Here is an 18,241-nt window from a genome sequence, read left to right as displayed (position 1 = left end):
ATGCGTATACCACAGACATCCCAATTTTTCTTACAGCAAGTGAAGGCATCGCGAACAACTGTCCAACGGGAGTGCGGGAGAAGGGCGTATCGAGCGCGCGCCCGCTTGGTGGGTGGAGCCGGGAAAAGGAATGTACCTAAAGTAACGCTTCAACAGGTAACAGGCACGGGTCGCCATTAATATTTTATCCACATCAAACGGACCAGGGCGGAGGTAAATATAAAGTATGACCGAACAAAACCCTTCATAAAGTTTCTGAAGATGTCAGTGTGTTATGTGCACTCAGTGATACAGCCTACAGTCTGTTATGAATGTTTGATGTGTTTGCAGGGTTAGCCTACTGTAAAACTTCTGGGTGGACTGCTTGTCTTCTTTTGTCAGCAGGACAACACGTCAAACTCTATTCAGAATTTTGATATTTTTACTTGGCTTATTTTACCTGAACAGGTACACATCTGTAAAGCACATAAAATATGTTTAAGAGAAACTGCTTCAATTCGGCAGCGACCAGCCTACAAGAACATACCTTATTTAGTCAATATTTACAACCAGGGTGTCTGTTTCTTATGGGTTTTTACATCAGAACACACTATTGAGCACAGCCTTTCACAGTGTGACTGTAAGGCAATACAGTTTTAGATTGAAGTGATGCATGATGAATGTATAAAATGTTTTTACAACAGAACACATTCTTAGAAAAGGGAAAGAAAATTGCATCATGCCAAGTGGAGAAAAGCTGCAGATTGGAGAGCAGAAGTTTCTGTGAACCAGTTCTTAAGAAAGTTAAACTTAAACATAAACGTAAATTTAAAGCTTGAGCAAGAGATGAGGTAATTCTGCAAGGCACCACAAGATGGTAGGATTGGGATGCATGAAGGTGACTACAACCTGCTTAAACTTAAACATGTCCTGTTTTAACATTAGAGTTTGTTTTTTAAAGTTACACTATGTATGAAAATGTTCAGCTATTTCCTTGTGGGATGTAAATTGGTCACAATTAGGGCTGGATTCTGAACCTAAATACTTATTTTAATACCATGTGTCTCTGATTTTAGATTTTATTTTATTTAGGCAAAGTTATGTGGCTGCTTGTGTTTAGACAATGTTTAACATTTTAGAAGTTTGGCATCTTTTTTAAATAAAAAGTGGGGTTTTGTAGGTAACATGTTTACATTCCTCAACTAAGGTATCAAAAAAGCATTGTTTTGCAATCAACACTGGAATGAAGGCATAGTACAGAAAGACATCTAATTATACCCATTACTATACAAGAGAAATAATGGGTAATGCTCTCCCACTGCTTGCAATCCAAGACCCCTGGTGGGATGACAGGATATCAAAACTCGAGTCACATTCAGGCAAGAAGAGAAATAAACATCAACAACACCAGACACAATTTATTTTCCTTTCTGTGACCACTCCTCAGAACTCTACTTACAATGTGGTTTCCCTTGTTGTATATGAAATCAAATTGCAAAATCCCTCACATTCACTCCAGCTCTAGCTACCATGAAGCTCAATAAAATTGTCAATCTAGAGGGAAAAGGTGACAGCAGGAACAGATAAAACGAGAAGTGAATTTTTGCACCAAGTGGAAGAGGAGACGTCACTTAAAGCACTTCAGTTCAGCTGTTAAATGTGTTTAATATAGAAATACATCCATATGACTTAAGTTGTAAACATTAGTTGTTAAGTTACAGTTACATACAGTAGAGAGTCAGTAGAGAATCAGTAAGTGGTACAAAATACCTATTTCACACCCTGCTTGTTACAGTATATTACTTTTGTTTACTGGTCCCGGTTCACTTGTAACTGGGTAGTGTGCATGGAAATGAAATGGTTCAGGGCAAATAAGACACGCTGTGTATATACAGTCTCTTTATTTCCCTGCAGATATAGACCCCGTGGGGCCCAGTTTGAGAGTCATATTGTTTAAGAAATGCTGTCCTAAGGCATAAAACCAACAGCTCACTTTGACTCTGAAGGGAAGTCTCCTCTGTGTCTTTGCCCCGGTGTAAAGGTCTTCACTGTCTGTATGTCAATTACTCCTCTGGGACCTCGTTACAGCCGTGGCCAATCACGCACCCCCCTTAATTAACACAGGATATTACATTCTTGTATTTATAACCCAATAACTAGACTGGCCAGCTGAAAAGGTCACATCAACAGTTTAGCAGTTTCCGCCTTATAGCAGTGCAGCCCAAGAGGATATGGCTGGGAGGAGAGCCAAATGAACCGGAGGCATAGAAACAACTAAAACAGCAGAACTTTTTTGACCTCAGACTGTCGCAGTTGGTTGGATTCACCTTGCTGTTATGTTCAGCTCTGAGGAATCCCTCAACCATGCTCAGTTATACTGCTAGCACCATGTTCAGGACGTTTTTGAAAGAATCCCTGTAAAATAGGCTTATACTGAGTAAGACGGTGACACCACATGAGAAGGAAATGTAATCCAAAGCATCAAATATAAGAGAAAATTGCATTTCCTCACCTTTGTGGGTCTATCACAGACACCAGTGTCCTCAGCTAATGTGCCCGAGGCAAAATTTCCCGCTGCAGAGAGACATCGGCACGTTCGCTGAATCTCTCTGCTCAAATTCTGGTGTGGTTAACTTTAATAATCACGTTAATTCACGTTTATTATCAACACAATGCTGTTTGTCCCCATTGAAGTAACCTATAACAAGCTTTTCTTCTTTCTGTTCAGAGCATTTGGTTGTCATATTGGGTTTTTACAAGTAGCGCTGAAACAATTAGTCAATTAATCCCTTGACAGAAAATAAATAACTAATAAGCAAATAATAATTTATCAAGCACAATAAGCCTAAAACATTTTTTTTGTTCAGATGTTTTATATTATTTTAAAGTGAATACATTTGTATTAAAGATGACACCTTGGGTTTTATGAAAATCAGATGAGTGTTATTGACTATTTTTTCAGGTATTTCTTTTGAGTAAACTATCCATTAACTCAAAAAGTTTTTGACAGGTTAATTGATAAGTAAAATAACACTTTATTGTAGCGGAACACACAACAATTGCTGAGCTATTAAGTTTTATTTTCAATGAAAAATATGAGCAGTAGAAAACATACCCAGGAACCTACAGTAAGTACCGTCCAAGTATTGTTCTAATGAGGTACTCTTGGCAACACTCATGCTGCCTTGAAGTACTCCTGCAAGTATAGTAGGTTAAAGTTGAATCACAAAGCCGGTCTATGACCTATGATGGATGTTTACAAAATACAGTTTGGGTAATAATTTTACTGTATGCCTCCTTTTTTCCCTTCCAAATAACCTGTCTGGTTGTCTGACTGTCATGTTCCTTGCCCTACTTGAGTTAGTCAAATGGTCATACCCATGAAAATAAGATCCATTTTCTCATAATCCAAACTTTTGACCTAATGAGTGAGCACTTACACAAGGGCAAACAATTTAAACTAATACAATATTTAATATGTTTCACCCCAGAATAAATGTTTTTGTGCTCTCAACTTTTCTGGTTTTGCCCTTTCAGTGTGTTTCTTATGCGGTTGCAGGGTGATGGGCCTGTCAAAACGAGTGTCATTGTGGTCAGTGGAAGAAGTGCTGGAGTGGGTGCAGGCTCAGCACCCAGCCCACATGGGCACGCTCCAAAAAGCCATAATTAAACACGCTATATCAGGTACAATTCATGCTTTATTGGCACGCATGTTAGGTGAGAAGGCCCATACATCTTTTTGAGGTTTCAGCACCCCTGATTCACACTCAATACACACCCAATTTGTAAACGAATAAATACTCACATATGCACGCCTGTCTTCCAGGCCGTGCATTGCTGAGATTAAAAGATCATCACCTGGAGCTTCTCGGGTTGGAGGCTGAGGAACAGCAGCAGGAAATCTTGCAGGGCCTCCTGCTTCTCAGAGTTCAAGAAGAAATCAATGAACTCAATGACATCTGCTCTGGTGAGAATGCCAAATGACTTTATCTTCAGGGTGTAGCTGAGCATCTAGTAGTTGTAGAAATAAGATGGTGTTTTTTTTAACACTGTATTCAAAAGAATAAATAATATTTTATTTATTTATTTATTGGTGGTTGTAGTGTAGAACCAACATTCCCATGTGTGGGAAGTCCCAGGAAATCACACATGGATACACAGGATATTAATGTTTTACTGGCTATTTCATCTCACAGTCGAAAGTACACATTTTATTTTCAACCAGACTCAGGAATATATTAGATGTTGCGAACCAAATTTAGACAAGGCTCAGGAACAAAATTTTAACGTGTCCAGTGAGATAAACTAGCTGGTAACTTATATTTAACTTGTTCTTTTTTCTGCTTTTCAGAGTGTTTTTCTACATAACTGGAAGTACACAGAAGAAATTCAGCTCACTTTTTTATTTTCTATCCATTCATTCATCCATGTGAAGGAGGGAGAAAAGTGGGAGTGCTGGAAATAACAAGGAAAGGTGAAAGACAAATCAATGAGGAATGAAGAGAGAAAGAAACCCATTTCCTGTGTGAAATGTGACCTGTGCAGAAGGATGAGATTAGTTTTTGTCTGAGTATCTTTTTCTGATGCCTTCTGTCCATTAGTCTCTGTCTTTTGTCTTTCTCTGTTGTGGGTTTGCATCCCATCAGTGTATTATGCAGCGTAGCTTTAGGGAAGGCAATGCCGGTTTGTCTGTTGATCCATCTCTCTAAGTCAGTATCTAAACAGATACTGGAGTTGTAATGAGACTCTGTACTGACATATATAGTGGCCAGAGGATGGATCCTACTGACTTTGGTGATCCACTGACTTTTCCTCTAGCACCACCATAAAGTTCACCTTTATGGTTTTGAGTGAAACTTCTAGATGCATTGCCATGAAAATTGTTACTGCTAACATTTACTCTAGTGCTATCATCAAGTCAAAAATGTCACCTGTCCAATTCTTTGCTTTATGACCAAATGCCTGCAGAACTAATGACTTAGCACTTTGGTGCTATTTAATGCTAATTAGCAAATGTTAGCATTCCAACATGCTAAAATAAGATAGGAACATGGTAAACATTATACCTGCTAAATATCAACTTAACATTGTCAATGTGCACATATTGCCATATTAGCATTAGCATTTAGCTTAAAGCACCACTGAACAGCCTAGCAAAGCTGTAGACTCTTTTTTTGTAAAGTGAATATTGAACAGGGTTACAGAAAAATCCTCAACTTTTCTGGACTGGATGCTTGTTTTGTTTTTTGATACATGTTGTCTAATGTGATAAAGGTGAATCCTGTTTTAACTAGCTGGAGGAATTAGAATTTATGAATGTCCTTCGTGCATGTGGTCCTAAAACATTTTTTATATAATGTCATATTTCCTTTATATGTGTATTATATGTATCAGTACCACTGCACATTTTTATTATGTAAAAAAAGGTCATGTCTATTTCTATACATGTTTTCATGGCACCACTACAGTGTGGTTGGTTGAATTAAAAGTGCTGCTTTAGCAACACAATTCTGCCTGCTGAGTTTCTTTCTAATCATCTGTCTGTTTGACAAAGAGACTCTCCTCACAGATGTCAGTGTAATCATCAGTCATTTGTTTGTCATCATTCTTCTTTAACAACCTTGTGCCTCACACACATCCATCCAGTGCTATCCAGTGTTCCCCTGTAACTTTGTTTTTGGTTTGAAAATCCCCTGAGACAGACCACTACGTAATATGTAGGACCCTCTTTAAAACTAAAGGTCATAATAATAAAAGCATATTAATGCATTCTTGTGTGCAACCCAAATCAACATGTCATAGACTCCAAAGACAGCAAATGTAGTGTTGATGAACATTGCAATAAAAACTTAATAAAACTACATCACATCTGAGGCTCCTGATCATAATCAATTAAATTGCACCACCAAGTGACACTTTTAAAAGCTTTAGCTGCCCTGAATGTAAAAGGAAACTGCTTTTTGTTGATACAGCTGTGGAAATGTTAAACAAAGTGAAATATTTAGTCATTTCAAGACACAGTGGGGCATTCTGTGACGTACCAGTGATGCCCACTGTTTCTCTGCACTTACATCTGGCTAATGAAGGCAAAGTACAACAACAAAATAACTGCTTTTTATGTTTTCCATATCCTAAAAGCACAAACCTAGTAAGCTTTAAATCCTGAACATCTAGGTATAACATTTGATTAGCTTATACTATAATTTACTTAGACACCCTGTTTTTTAACTGCAGCACCATTCAATCAAATACAAATCAAAATCTATCATTCCATATACATTGCCCCTAAATCCAGCCTGACATATTTGATATCTCTCGAAATGTTTGGATCTCCACTGGAATTAACCATTTCTTTGGGTTTGAACAATGTTTAGCTGCACAGGGTGAGTTCATACTGGTGGGTCAAGGGCAAGACACAATATGCTTATGAAAACGCAACACGTTAACTGTGTGTGTGTGTATGTGTGTGTGTTACTACATGTTTAAGGTTATATACTGTAAATGTTTCCAGAATACCAAGCTTCCTATCAAGTAACCTTTCCTCTCCTTTTCTTTCTGCTTCTGGGCCTGATTGTGTGTGTTGTTTATGTGTGTGAGTGTGATTAATACCCCAGGAGACTGTGTGACATTTGATTTGGCGGGGCGTGGCTGGGGAAGTGCTTACTCAGCACAAACGTAAATCCACCTCACTGAAAGATTGAAGGGAATGTATTTCATATACACCACTGACCCTGATGACTGAGCCAAAATGAAAACTCAGATGCTAAATACACAAATGCATTCTTCTGTTTACTTCAATATACAGTATGTCTTTTAATCACAACACCAGTGGGTTGTATTGTGTTTAACATGACCTGAAGTTTGCAACATCTAATGATTCAAAAAAGAAATTATTGATAAAAATTTTTACGTGAAATTACTTAAATACACCTTATGACAAAACTTTATCTGCACCCATAAAGGGTATGTGGACATTAATCAGCTGTTATAAGAGTCTTCATTCTTGTGTGAAAGCTCTCCACCCTATTTTGGAACCTGGCTGCACAAATTTACTCACATTCATCCACAAGAGCATTAGTGACTTTAGGAACTGTTGGTGCAAGCAGTCCCACTGAGCAGTCGCACAGTCGTGGATTTACGTCAAGGATGGTGCGTTCAGTAACGAGTAACGCAGTGTTACTTGCCTTAGTAACTAGTAATAATATTACCGTTTTAGAAAAGTAGTTAGTTACACTACTTAGTTACAAGGAAAAGTAATATTACACTGAATACAACATATAATTTTATCATATAGTGTCCTTCAATAAGAAGCTACAAGATGATAGAATTTTCCTTACCTAACAGGCCCACTCCAAACCATGTAAACACCCCGACCCCTAAAGGACACACAAGTATGTGGGCAGGGGTATCCACACACTTTTGGCCATATAGTGTAGGTTTTACAACCATCAAGTTAAAGAATTAGACATACATATTTTATGGATTTTGGAGGCATTTTTTAATTTGTGTTGCACATTTTCAAATCACATTAGGCTATAACCTCACTTGCAAATTATTTAATTCTTACATATGGATAAGCAGATTTGGCAGCTAAGACAGTCAGCTAAAACATATCTACTGTTGAACTTGATACTGTATCACACACCATTAGATTTAGACTTTAATTATTCCACATGAAGAGCCACTTGGTCCTGTTTTCTTTCAGAGAGACTGAGGGAGAAATCCACATAAAAGCACAAAAAAAATGTCTTTTGTCATGTGATGTGATGGCGACCAGGCAGCCTGGTTTCAAACAGGCCAGTCAGTGGAGAGCCTCCTCCTTCCCCCTCCTTCGTTTAGCGTCTGCCAGCCACAGCAGCCTCTCTGTCATTTTCTTGTGATTTATTCATAGCTGCACCAGGGAAAGAAAGATCAATAGTTTCTAGAAAAATTAATTAGCGGCAGGCCACAAGGAGGGGCGAAAAAGGAGTTTAGTTCACTGTAAGTTCAGAGGAAATGTAAAAGTTGAGGAGGCCATGCCAGGAATCTGCTGCTCACTTCACTTGATTGCACTGCTAGCGTTTTTGCCTCCAAACAGTAGTAATTGGAAAAGTAACATTATCAGCTCTACTTATGTCTCCCTAGGAGCAGTCATTTGTCACATTATTTTTCTGTTACACCTTGAAAATTGGCAGTTGGCATCCAACATACTTTGAAACGTCAGTAGGTTTCCTCCTCTGTGCAAACTGCTGGTGGTGACAAGGATTAGAGAGCAATCTATTTGCATACTTGGCTTGCAAATTTATAAATGTCAGCTAACGGGACAAGCAGCTAACATTGGTGGACTGGAGCTGCTGGCAGATCAAGCTAACACAGCGAAGCATGAAGTTAACAAAACACTGGTAAGGCTAACGTTACATTCACACCATGTTGGCTGAATGGAAGTTTTATTATGTGTGAGTTTCATGCATTATTTCAAAATGTTTACCACTATTGTTAATGTTGTAGTCGCACCAGATAAGTTGAACTAAAAACATAATTTAATATCACATTATGGATCTGTATTGGTTTGTTGTGACATTTTGTAATAAAATACCAAGTTTTTGTAGTTGTATTTTGAACATGTAACTGCCTGTGATGGTGGATTTGCAGCTGTTTTGTAACTGGTTTATTGACACTTTGTGGTCCTTTTTTGCCAACTGGGAGAAATCTTATATATAATATATACTGTATATATTTCACTTTAATTATTTTCTTTTCTCAAATGGAAATATTAATGTTTTATATCATTCTCCCACGAGAAAACATTCCAAAAAGCAACTGCATGAACTGAAATTAAATGGGTACATGTGAGTAATAATATGACACATTGATTTCCTGCTGCTCTGCTGGCAGAGAAGCAACACAATACCCAGTTTTACAGCTCCCACAGTCCACATGTTGCTTATGTGTGTGTGGATTTGAACGAGTGCGTTAAGCTCACATTTGTGCATACATCCACACATCTTGGCGCGTGCGTGTAAAATTGCCTGTGCATGCAAGCGTTTTACAATATGAGTGAAACTGTCACTTGAGAGCAACCAAACACCACATCACATTTATTAAACTTTCCCTGAGTTATGTGCTTGCTTAAAAATCACTCCTAGCTGGCCCCAGCCTGTAGGTAACCAACTGTAGAGCTACAAAATACAAACTACAAAATATGAGTCTGACAAATATCTGCTTTCAAACATTTATTTATTTGCTACTTTTGTTCAGACAGGATGCAGAATGTGTAGGTGGTGGAGTGAGTGTAGAGAGTGAGGTTTCAGCTCCTGCAACAGCCCACCCTGATTGTTCTTGTACTTAAGCAAAACATTGATTTTCTACCTCTTTCAAGAGAGAGACTCCAGTTGAGCGGTCTTCATTGTGGAGGAGGTCAAGAGAGACAACAACAGTTAAAAGCTAATGGTAACTAGATGTTGGAATGAGCAAGTTTGTGAATGGAAAGTTTTGCGTTTGAATCCCCAGATAGGCTGAGAAAATCTAGAGCCTGTTCCTCTTAAAGGAATAGTTTGACATTTAAAGGAAAAACTTAACACAGTTCATATATAAGAAACTTTTTCATAGGATTTTAGAAATGTAATGCTGAAGTTATATTGGTACATTTATCAATTCTGTGACCCTAGATTGAGGAGTGAAATTACTTTACTGAGGATGATGATGAGGATAGATGTAAGGGCATTTATAATAATCATCTACTAAAAAGATCCCTTTATCATCCCTTTACTAGCTATAAATATCGATTTCCCACTAAATCTCCTTTATCCGGAAATCCTTATATATTTTCAGTCTTTCAATATTGAAACCGCTACTTTTACACTCAAAAGCTTTCATTTTATTCTTCTATGGTCCAACTTTTTGCAGCGATTGAATGTTTCCAGCTACATTCAGAATGGATTTCTGCCATGGATCTTCTTAGCAATCGAATTACAGCGGAAAGAGAGACATCCAAAAGCATGAAGGTTTCCCTCCTGAGACTCTTCATTTCAGCAGTGATCAATGTAGTGTAACCAGAAAATTGCCCACACATCAGTCAAACCATCCCTCCAGGTGAGAATGGACATGTATGGATAAAAAAGAGGTTAAGACAGGAGGAGAGGGATGTACATATGCCTCATACATGCAGTGATGTGTTGACACTGATGCAAATGTTTGTTCTAATAACATTGGTGTCTTTTACAGCTCAGTTACAGCTAATTCTGTGCATTCTCCATATCATTGATTTTTTTTTGCCAGTTTGAACATTTTATTTATAGTTATTCGATGCATATTTTTGGCTTCGGGTTTGGTGAACTGCCGCACCTGCTTGGGAGTAAACAGAGGGAAAGAAAAAACAAGAGAGAAATGGAGAGGGATAACAGAGACAGCAAAATAAAAGCAGATTCAGTCCTCCTGCTGAGTTTATTAGCAGAGCACACCTGTTCACAGACTACAGCAGGTGCCTCTAGCAGAGTAGGCCAGACTGCACGTTAATGTGTGTGTGTGTGTATGTGTGTGTGCACTCTAGTCCAATCACTATGACTGTCTGCTACCATACACACCTATTTGTTAAGACAAACGAGTGACACAGGAAGGAAGGTGGATGAGGTGAAAAACCTCTAGCTACAGCAAAAACAAGAAGAAGAGGAAGAAGAAGAAAAAAAACAACAACATGGTCTACTTTATTACCTGGAAGTGGGAAAATGAGTTTTGTCAACAAATGGCCCATCTATTTCCCCTCACATCAATGGACTCATGGCACTTGATTTATCTTCTCTGTATTGGAAGCAATGGAGTGAAAAGGGGAGAGAGAGAATGATGAAGGTTGGGAGGATGGGCTCTTGCTGCCTTTAGATCTTCTGTGAAAAACTATCACAATGCTTCACCGAGTGCACATCAGTTGATGGTGAACCTCTGATCAGAAAAATTTCAAATCATGGCATCTTAACCACCCCAAACAAGTTAAGCGGTAAACACAAGCTCTGTTCTCACCATGGCAGATGGTGGGGCTTTCCAGCCATTGCACACACAGTTTTTTTCCTCCTCAGTATTTAATTGGTATTTTGGTTACTGTGAATTCAAGTGTGTGGGAAGAGAAGAAGTAGCAGGAGTGTCACTAACACTGAAGGAGCTCAATTCAATTGTTCAGATTTGCATGTGCTTGTTGTGCTGCTGTATTTTCATGGCTTTACGGAGCAAGGTGTGCATGAACAGATCTTATGTGGCTTTATGGTACAGCCTTGTCAAGCAGCAAAAATGAAGATGCATGTTTAAAATGTTTTATGCACCAACGATTGTGTCAGAGTGACCCTGCCTATCTCTTTCACTGAATAGTATGAAGAAGCAACAAAATTCCAACCATGACCAAGAGGTTAAAACAGCAGTTCAGTGGAATTGCTATGATGAGTGGATTCATTTGTATAAGCGAAGAAAATATATGTAATGTTCTGGTAAATTGAATGAACTGAATGAGAAACAAATGCAAATATAGCTTAACTCTTATAACCTTTGCCACAAACAAAACCCGCCATAACCAACAGTAAGTAGTCACTAAAACACCAAGCTTCCAGCACCACCTATTTTGTAACGACATGTGTGAGTTTTGCTCCATCACTTTCTGGTTTGACCTTTGAATTATAGACACACCTATAAGTCTTGCTATGTGAAGCATTTTTAAACACCTTGAAAAGCCATTGATGAAAGAGACTTATTAGCCTACTATTACTACAGCATTAGTTAAGAAGTCCCATCTCTGCAAGAAAAGTGTTTTATACTGAAGTTACCTGAACGTAGCAAAAAGTTCAAGCTTTTAGCAGTGTTCACCTTCTGAAAGCCGAGGTAAACATGACTCGTGCATCAGAAACCTTTGGTTAACAGTGTTTTCTTATTGCAAAGTGGCAGAGAAAAAGTTGAGGCATGACAGACAAGAAATGAGAGAGAACATGATGAGGATGCAAGTGGTGATTATAGTGACTTTCAGTAAATATGGGAGTTTCAGGCCAGAACTGATCTTCATTTGTTTTTAAGACTAATGTATAGTTGGAGGGGCTGAGAGTGGAGATGTATTGTTTATTTCTTCTGCACAACTCCTCTGGCTCTGCAGCAAGTCATCGCTTGGTTCTGCTCACTAATAATGTTTCTTCTTTGTATTGCATTTGCTTTATAAATTATGTCAAATCTAACAATATGTGATGCATACATCCATGTAAATAAATTTAAATGGATGAGTTTTTCTCCCTGTGTTATAAGTAACAAACAATGGAGCATCTGGTTTTCTTTGTGGTTTGTGCAAGCTGCACTGTCTGTCACCGGAACCAATCTGAGTCACAGGAGCCATGGTGTAAATGTACTTCATGTAACTTAAAGGGAAATGACAGTTCAATATGTTCTTATTAAAATAAGTCTGACACTGTAAGAAAAACAACCACTAGATTCTCCACATTTATTTGGAAGGGAATACAATTACCACTGTTCTCTCTTTTGGTTTTCTCTCAAAATAAATTGTTTTTTGAAAATCTGGCTAAACTGTTGCATTGTTTACAACTTGTCTCATAGTCTGACCATGGGTATGTCTTGCACCTTGTAGTGATGTAGAGTTGAAAACTACAAAACATATGACCCAAGTTGTATGAAATCAGACATAGTTGACATGGTTTTTTGTTAAAAAAAACAAAACAACAGGACCTCTGGGGGCAGCAGCAAATAAAAGGATACATCAAGAGAGCAAATGTGTTTCATTATTTACATACATTAAACACAAAACATATGGCAGCTACATTAGACTATCAAGATGACATTAAAAATTTAATTACAGCATGAAGGCATAGTGTGCACAACAGGAGCAGTAGTGCATGAGCGTGACATGTACATATCTATGTGAAATAATGGGAAATGTGTAAGTGTGTGCATTCTGGGGTCATGTTGATCAAGATAATCACATGTGTCAGTCAACATCAATGTCGTGATGCATGCTTTCCTGAATGCCTGCTTTGCTCCTCAGATGGATTACCTACTAAATGATCCCTCTTCACAGACTCACTTAAAAATGTATGAGAACGTCATTCATTTGGCTTCACATAAATATTTTACCCTGGTTAGTCACTGAAGCATAGTTCCGACTATAAATCAAAACTTGTGTGAGTGTGTTTGCATTAAATGCCTATACACAGTATGTATTGCATTTGTGTGTTTGTGAGCAGGCTTTTAAAACAGAATATTAAAACATTAAAGTTGACAGGATGACAGAGTGTACTGCGCAGGGTGTTTTGGATAATTGAAATGCCAAAACCTCAAGATGGCCGCTTCATATTAACACAAATTTACAGCTTCCATCACAAGCCATTAATGCTGAAAATATTTTAGGAAGCTGTGAGGCCAAGGGAATTCATTTATCTGAGCAAATATTCACTGGATAAACCAGTCATCTCAACATTGTCAGAAACAGGGTCTCACTGCCTTTACTCAGATGCACATCTGATAGAACAACAGCAGCAATAAACAGTGAGGATTAATATCACCCACACCTGCATTGTCCCTCATTCTACTTAACCAAATGCTCTCTCTGAGGGATAGAAACTGGCCATGACAACTAGCTATAAGGTGGATGATGTAACAATATACTTTATGTTATATAATAATTATAAATATATAAGAGAGTCAGTATAAATTTGAGATACTTTTTTGGAGTATTTCCATTTTATGTTATTTTTTTTCTACTCCATTACGTTTAATATTGTACTTTTTACTCCACTACATTTGATTTGACAGTTTCACTAGTTACTTTGCTGATTCCAACTATTAATACAAAATATAAATCAACAATTATGCATTTTTATGGATTAAGCTACCCATCAGTATAGAAAGCCTTTACCAGATGCAGCAGCAGTGTGGTTTACACTTCAGTGTATCAATACTATAATTTAATTATATAATATTCAGAAATGGGGCGTTCTGCATAATGAGTAATTTTAGTACTTAATATAATTTGACTCTAATACCTGTGTACTTTTACTTTGATTTCCCAGTTTTACTTAATTTGTATCCGTTCAGTATGTGACCAAAAGTATATGGACATCTAAACATTACACCCTTGTGATTGAACACTGTATTCGAAAAACAAGGGCCTTAGTAAATATCTTCATACTTAGTCTGCTGCTTTCCAAAACATTTAAAAACCTGGCTACCAGGATGTGCTCCCTTTCAGTTACAAAAGCCTTAGTAGGGTCGGCCACTGATGTTAGAAGTCCTGGCACACTGGTGCTCCAGTACATGTCAAAGGTGTTGGATGGCGAAGAGGTCAAGGTTCTGTGCAGGCCAGTAAAGTTCTTCCACACAAAACTGGGAAAATCATTTCTCTACAGACCTTTGTGCACAGGGACATTGTCATGAAGGATAGGTCCTTCCCCAAACTGTTCCCCCAAAATTCAAGGCACGCTGTTGTTGAAAGTATACATTTTTTGCTGTAGCTTTAACATTTACCTGAACTGAAACTACTGCAAGGGCTCTAAGGCTACAACCAGGACAACAGTCCCAGAGCAAAAGAGTATAAACATATGTGGACAGCAAGTTTGAACCAACCCGAAAAACAGCCTTATAGGTCGATTATGCAGCAGCTTATTACGACCCATAATTATGTTTATTGTTAGGCTGCGTCCTCTATAGAGGCTGCATGATGCAGAGGTGCTCACAAGTCTTTGAGCTAGAGTCCAAGTCAAGTCTCAAGTCTCTGAGCAAGAGTCCAAGTCAAGTCTCAAGTCTTTGAGCTAGAGTCCAAGTCAAGTCTCAAGTCTCTCGTGGTTATTACGAATGCTGCATCACCTGCTACGTTCAATCCAGGTTGCTAATAAAACTGCATAGCTATAAGGAATTCTGTAACTGTAACCTGTTTTTCATTTACAGAGTACAACCATGTAATGTGCAATGCAATTATTGACTGTTTATTAAATACTGTAAGTCAACACACTCCCCAGACTCTTTAACCCAGTGTAATGTTAACTAAATAAAACTGTGACGTTGCATAATCAACAATAAACCTGTAACCTGTTTTGAACTTACAGAGCACAACCATGTAGCCTAATGTACAATGCGTCTACAATTAATGACAACTTATAAACTACTGTAAGTCAACAAACCCTGTTGATTTTCAAACTTAGTCTAAAGTTAACTAAATAAAACTGTAAGGCTACATGATCAACAATAAACCTGTAACCTCTTTACAGCCTACGGCAATAATTAATTAAGGTGATGACATAGACTGTATGGGTGATGGTAGCCAGCGGGACGCTCATTAATCTTTTCATAACGAACGACAGTCGGAGCAAACCTCCCGTAGGTCGGAGATAAAGCAAGAAGCAAGCTAACGTTAGATGGCCAATGCTGAGCTAAACATGTTTACTCACCACAGGTTGCTAACCTATTTGCGTTCAGCACTTCTTTGTTTGGGTCTTGTTGTATGAAGTTTTAAAGCTAAAGTTTATGATGAATGGCTCAGCAGCTGCCGCTGTTTGTTGTCCTCTCTCATTGCGCAGCAGATGCTACGTGTTATGTAGGCAGGTTATAGGTAACGGAGTGAGGGAATAACAGCACGCTCATCAGAAGTTTCCTCAAAAATAAACATTGTTCACGAGTCCCGCACCTCGAGTCTGAAGTCTTTCTAGGACGAGTCTCTAACTCGAGTCCCCATCTCTGGCATGATGTACTAATTTTAACCCAAACCACAATGTCTTCCTAAACCTAACCAAGTAGTTTTGTTGCTTTTGTTGCTTTAAATGTCATCAAGTACGCTATGATGAATTGAACTCCTTTGAAGTTCTCACTCTTAAACTTGGAGGGCTGCAACCTATCATATTTGTTATAATTTATCGCCCCCCAAAACCGCCTGGAGGATTTTTATCAGAACTTCCTGAATTTTTATCTACTCTGGTTTTAAATTATGACAGAATTGTTCTTTGTGGCGATTTTAATATTCATGTTGATGACCCCACCAATATTAATGCAACTGACTTTTTAAATATGGCCACTTCTTCAAACAACATGTCAGAGGGCAAACACATAACCGTGCTCATACACTGGACTTGGTTTTTACCCTGGGTGTCAGCATTTCCTCTGTGGAATTAGTGGACATGACCAAATCTGACCACAGATGTATTGTTTTTAGCTGCGATTCGCCTGTTACTCATGCTGCCTCACCAAGCTCCGTTTGTTCTCACTTCTTTAATGAACAAAGTCTTTCAAAGTTTTGCGCATTCTTTCAGAGCCAAATCCAACACCTGTCTGATTCGAACACCAACAATCTGGTCGATCACTTCAATCATATCTGCTTGTCGTCACTAAATATTACTGCTCCTCTAAAGGTTAGGCCTACGTCTAAAGCTAGTAAGCAACCCTGGATAAATGACAGCATTCGTAGCCTAAAAAGGGAATGCAGGAAAGCAGAGCGCAGATGGAACAAATCCAGTCTCCAAGTCCATTACCTCAGTCTGAAGGATTTATTAATTAACTACAATAACATGGTTAAGGATGCGAGAACACACTATTTTTCTGAACTCATTACTACACATAAACACAACCCCAGGTTTCTGTTTAAGACTGTGGATCAGCTGGTAAACCCAACCCCTCCTTGTGCCTCAGCTGGAAGTAATGATGACTGTGAATTGTTTTTATCTTATTTTACCAATAAGGTGGTGTCAATCAGAGCCTCTATTACCCCCGCGGCCTCTTACTCAGAGGTTCCTCACCAGCAACAAGAGAGTTTTAACCAGTTTTATCCCATCGACTTGTCTGAGCTTTTAAAAACAGTATCACAAATGAGAGTGTCCTCCAGCCCACTTGATGTAATACCTACAAAGTTTTTACTGAAAGTAATAGATTCTGTTGGGCCCCATTTGATCTCTGTTGTCAACAGCTCCCTATCTATTGGTTGTGTCCCTGATTATTTTAAAATGGCTTGCGTGATCCCACTTTTAAAGAAACTTGGTTTAGATCCCTCCCTCCCACGTAATTTTAGACCAATTTCAAAACTGCCTTTTATTGCAAAGATTCTAGAAAGAATTGTGTCCAAACAGCTGCTCACTGTGCTGGAAAATAACAAAATATTTGAAAAGTTTCAATCTGGTTTCAGGAAGTACCACAGCAGTGAGACTGCCCTGCTTAAAGTCACCAATGACCTTTTAATGTCTGCTGATGAAGGCATGTGCTCAGTCCTGGAAATCCTGGACCTTAGCGCTGCTTTTGACACCATTGATCACAACATCATGTTAGACAGACTGAGGCACTGGGTGGGGATCTCTGGTACTGCCCTAGAATGGTTTTCATCCTACCTGGAAGTTTTGCGTGTCTGTAAACAACTATGTCTCTTCGTTCTGTCCAGTTAAATATGGTGTGCCTCAGGGGTCGGTCTTAGGACCCATTTTGTTTTCCTTGTATCTGCTTCCCCTTGGACATATTATCCATAAACATGGCATTTCTTTTCATATTTATGCTGATGACACACAAATATACTTGCCTGTCAGATCCACAGACCCTGGAATGCTGAGTTCACTTAACAACTGCCTTTGTGAAGTTAAAAAATGGATGTCAAATCATTTCCTCCAGCTGAACTCAGACAAAACAGAAATCCTGGTCATTGGGTCTCAGCAGATGGCAAATCAAATACTGCCATCTGCTGGTTACTTAGTAAATCACATTAAGCCTGTTGCAAAGAACCTTGGTGTTTGGTTTGATAGTAATTTAAATTTCGAGCAGCACACCACAAAGCTTGTTCAATCATGTTTTTATCAACTTAGAAATATAGCAAAAATTCGATCAATGTTAACTTTTAAGGACACCGAGACCATTTTACACGCCTTCATCTCATCACGCCTGGATTATTGCAACAGCCTTTTCACCTGTTTAACCCAAAAATCTATTGATCGACTCCAGACTGTCCAGAACTCAGCTGCCAGGCTTTTAACCAGAACAAAGAAATATGACCACATTACTCCTATTTTAGCTTCATTACACTGGCTCCCAGTATGTTTTAGAATTGGCTTTAAAATTCTATTGATTACTTTTAAAGCTCTTCATGGCCTCTCGCCTTGTTATATTTCTGACCTTTTAGTCCCATACGCACCAGCACGTACCTTGAGATCCTCGGGCAGAGGTCTGTTGTCTGTTCCAGAGTCTCGACTGAAAACTAAAGGGGACAGAGCGTTTGCTGTCAGGGCCCCGAGGCTCTGGAACAGCCTGCCCGAGGAAATCAGGTCGGCTGAGTCAGTGAACTCTT

At 38.6% G+C, this 18,241-nt stretch overlaps 1 protein-coding gene across 2 annotated transcripts; it reads left to right on the top strand.

Moving 5' to 3' along the window:
• The first annotated feature begins 100 nt into the window (after positions 1–100).
• Positions 101–5,487, top strand: LOC123977301 (sterile alpha motif domain-containing protein 12-like). Of its 2 annotated transcripts, none has more exons than XM_046059880.1 (4): positions 101–213; positions 3,539–3,663; positions 3,806–3,946; positions 4,331–5,487. In XM_046059880.1, the coding sequence occupies exons 2-4, from the start codon at positions 3,543–3,545 to the stop codon at positions 4,345–4,347; spliced, it is 279 nt and encodes a 92-aa protein (XP_045915836.1). In that variant the 5' UTR covers positions 101–213; positions 3,539–3,542; the 3' UTR covers positions 4,348–5,487. The 2 variants fall into 2 exon arrangements, with proteins under 2 accessions (XP_045915836.1, XP_045915837.1); XM_046059881.1 differs by having other exon boundaries at positions 143–224.
• The last annotated feature ends 12,754 nt before the right edge of the window (positions 5,488–18,241 follow it).

Source organism: Micropterus dolomieu, linkage group LG10 (genome assembly GCF_021292245.1).
Source record: "Micropterus dolomieu isolate WLL.071019.BEF.003 ecotype Adirondacks linkage group LG10, ASM2129224v1, whole genome shotgun sequence".
NCBI classification, from domain to species: Eukaryota; Metazoa; Chordata; class Actinopteri; order Centrarchiformes; family Centrarchidae; genus Micropterus; species Micropterus dolomieu.
Note: the sequence above shows the minus strand (reverse complement) of the source record. Positions and strands in the feature narration are given on the sequence as shown.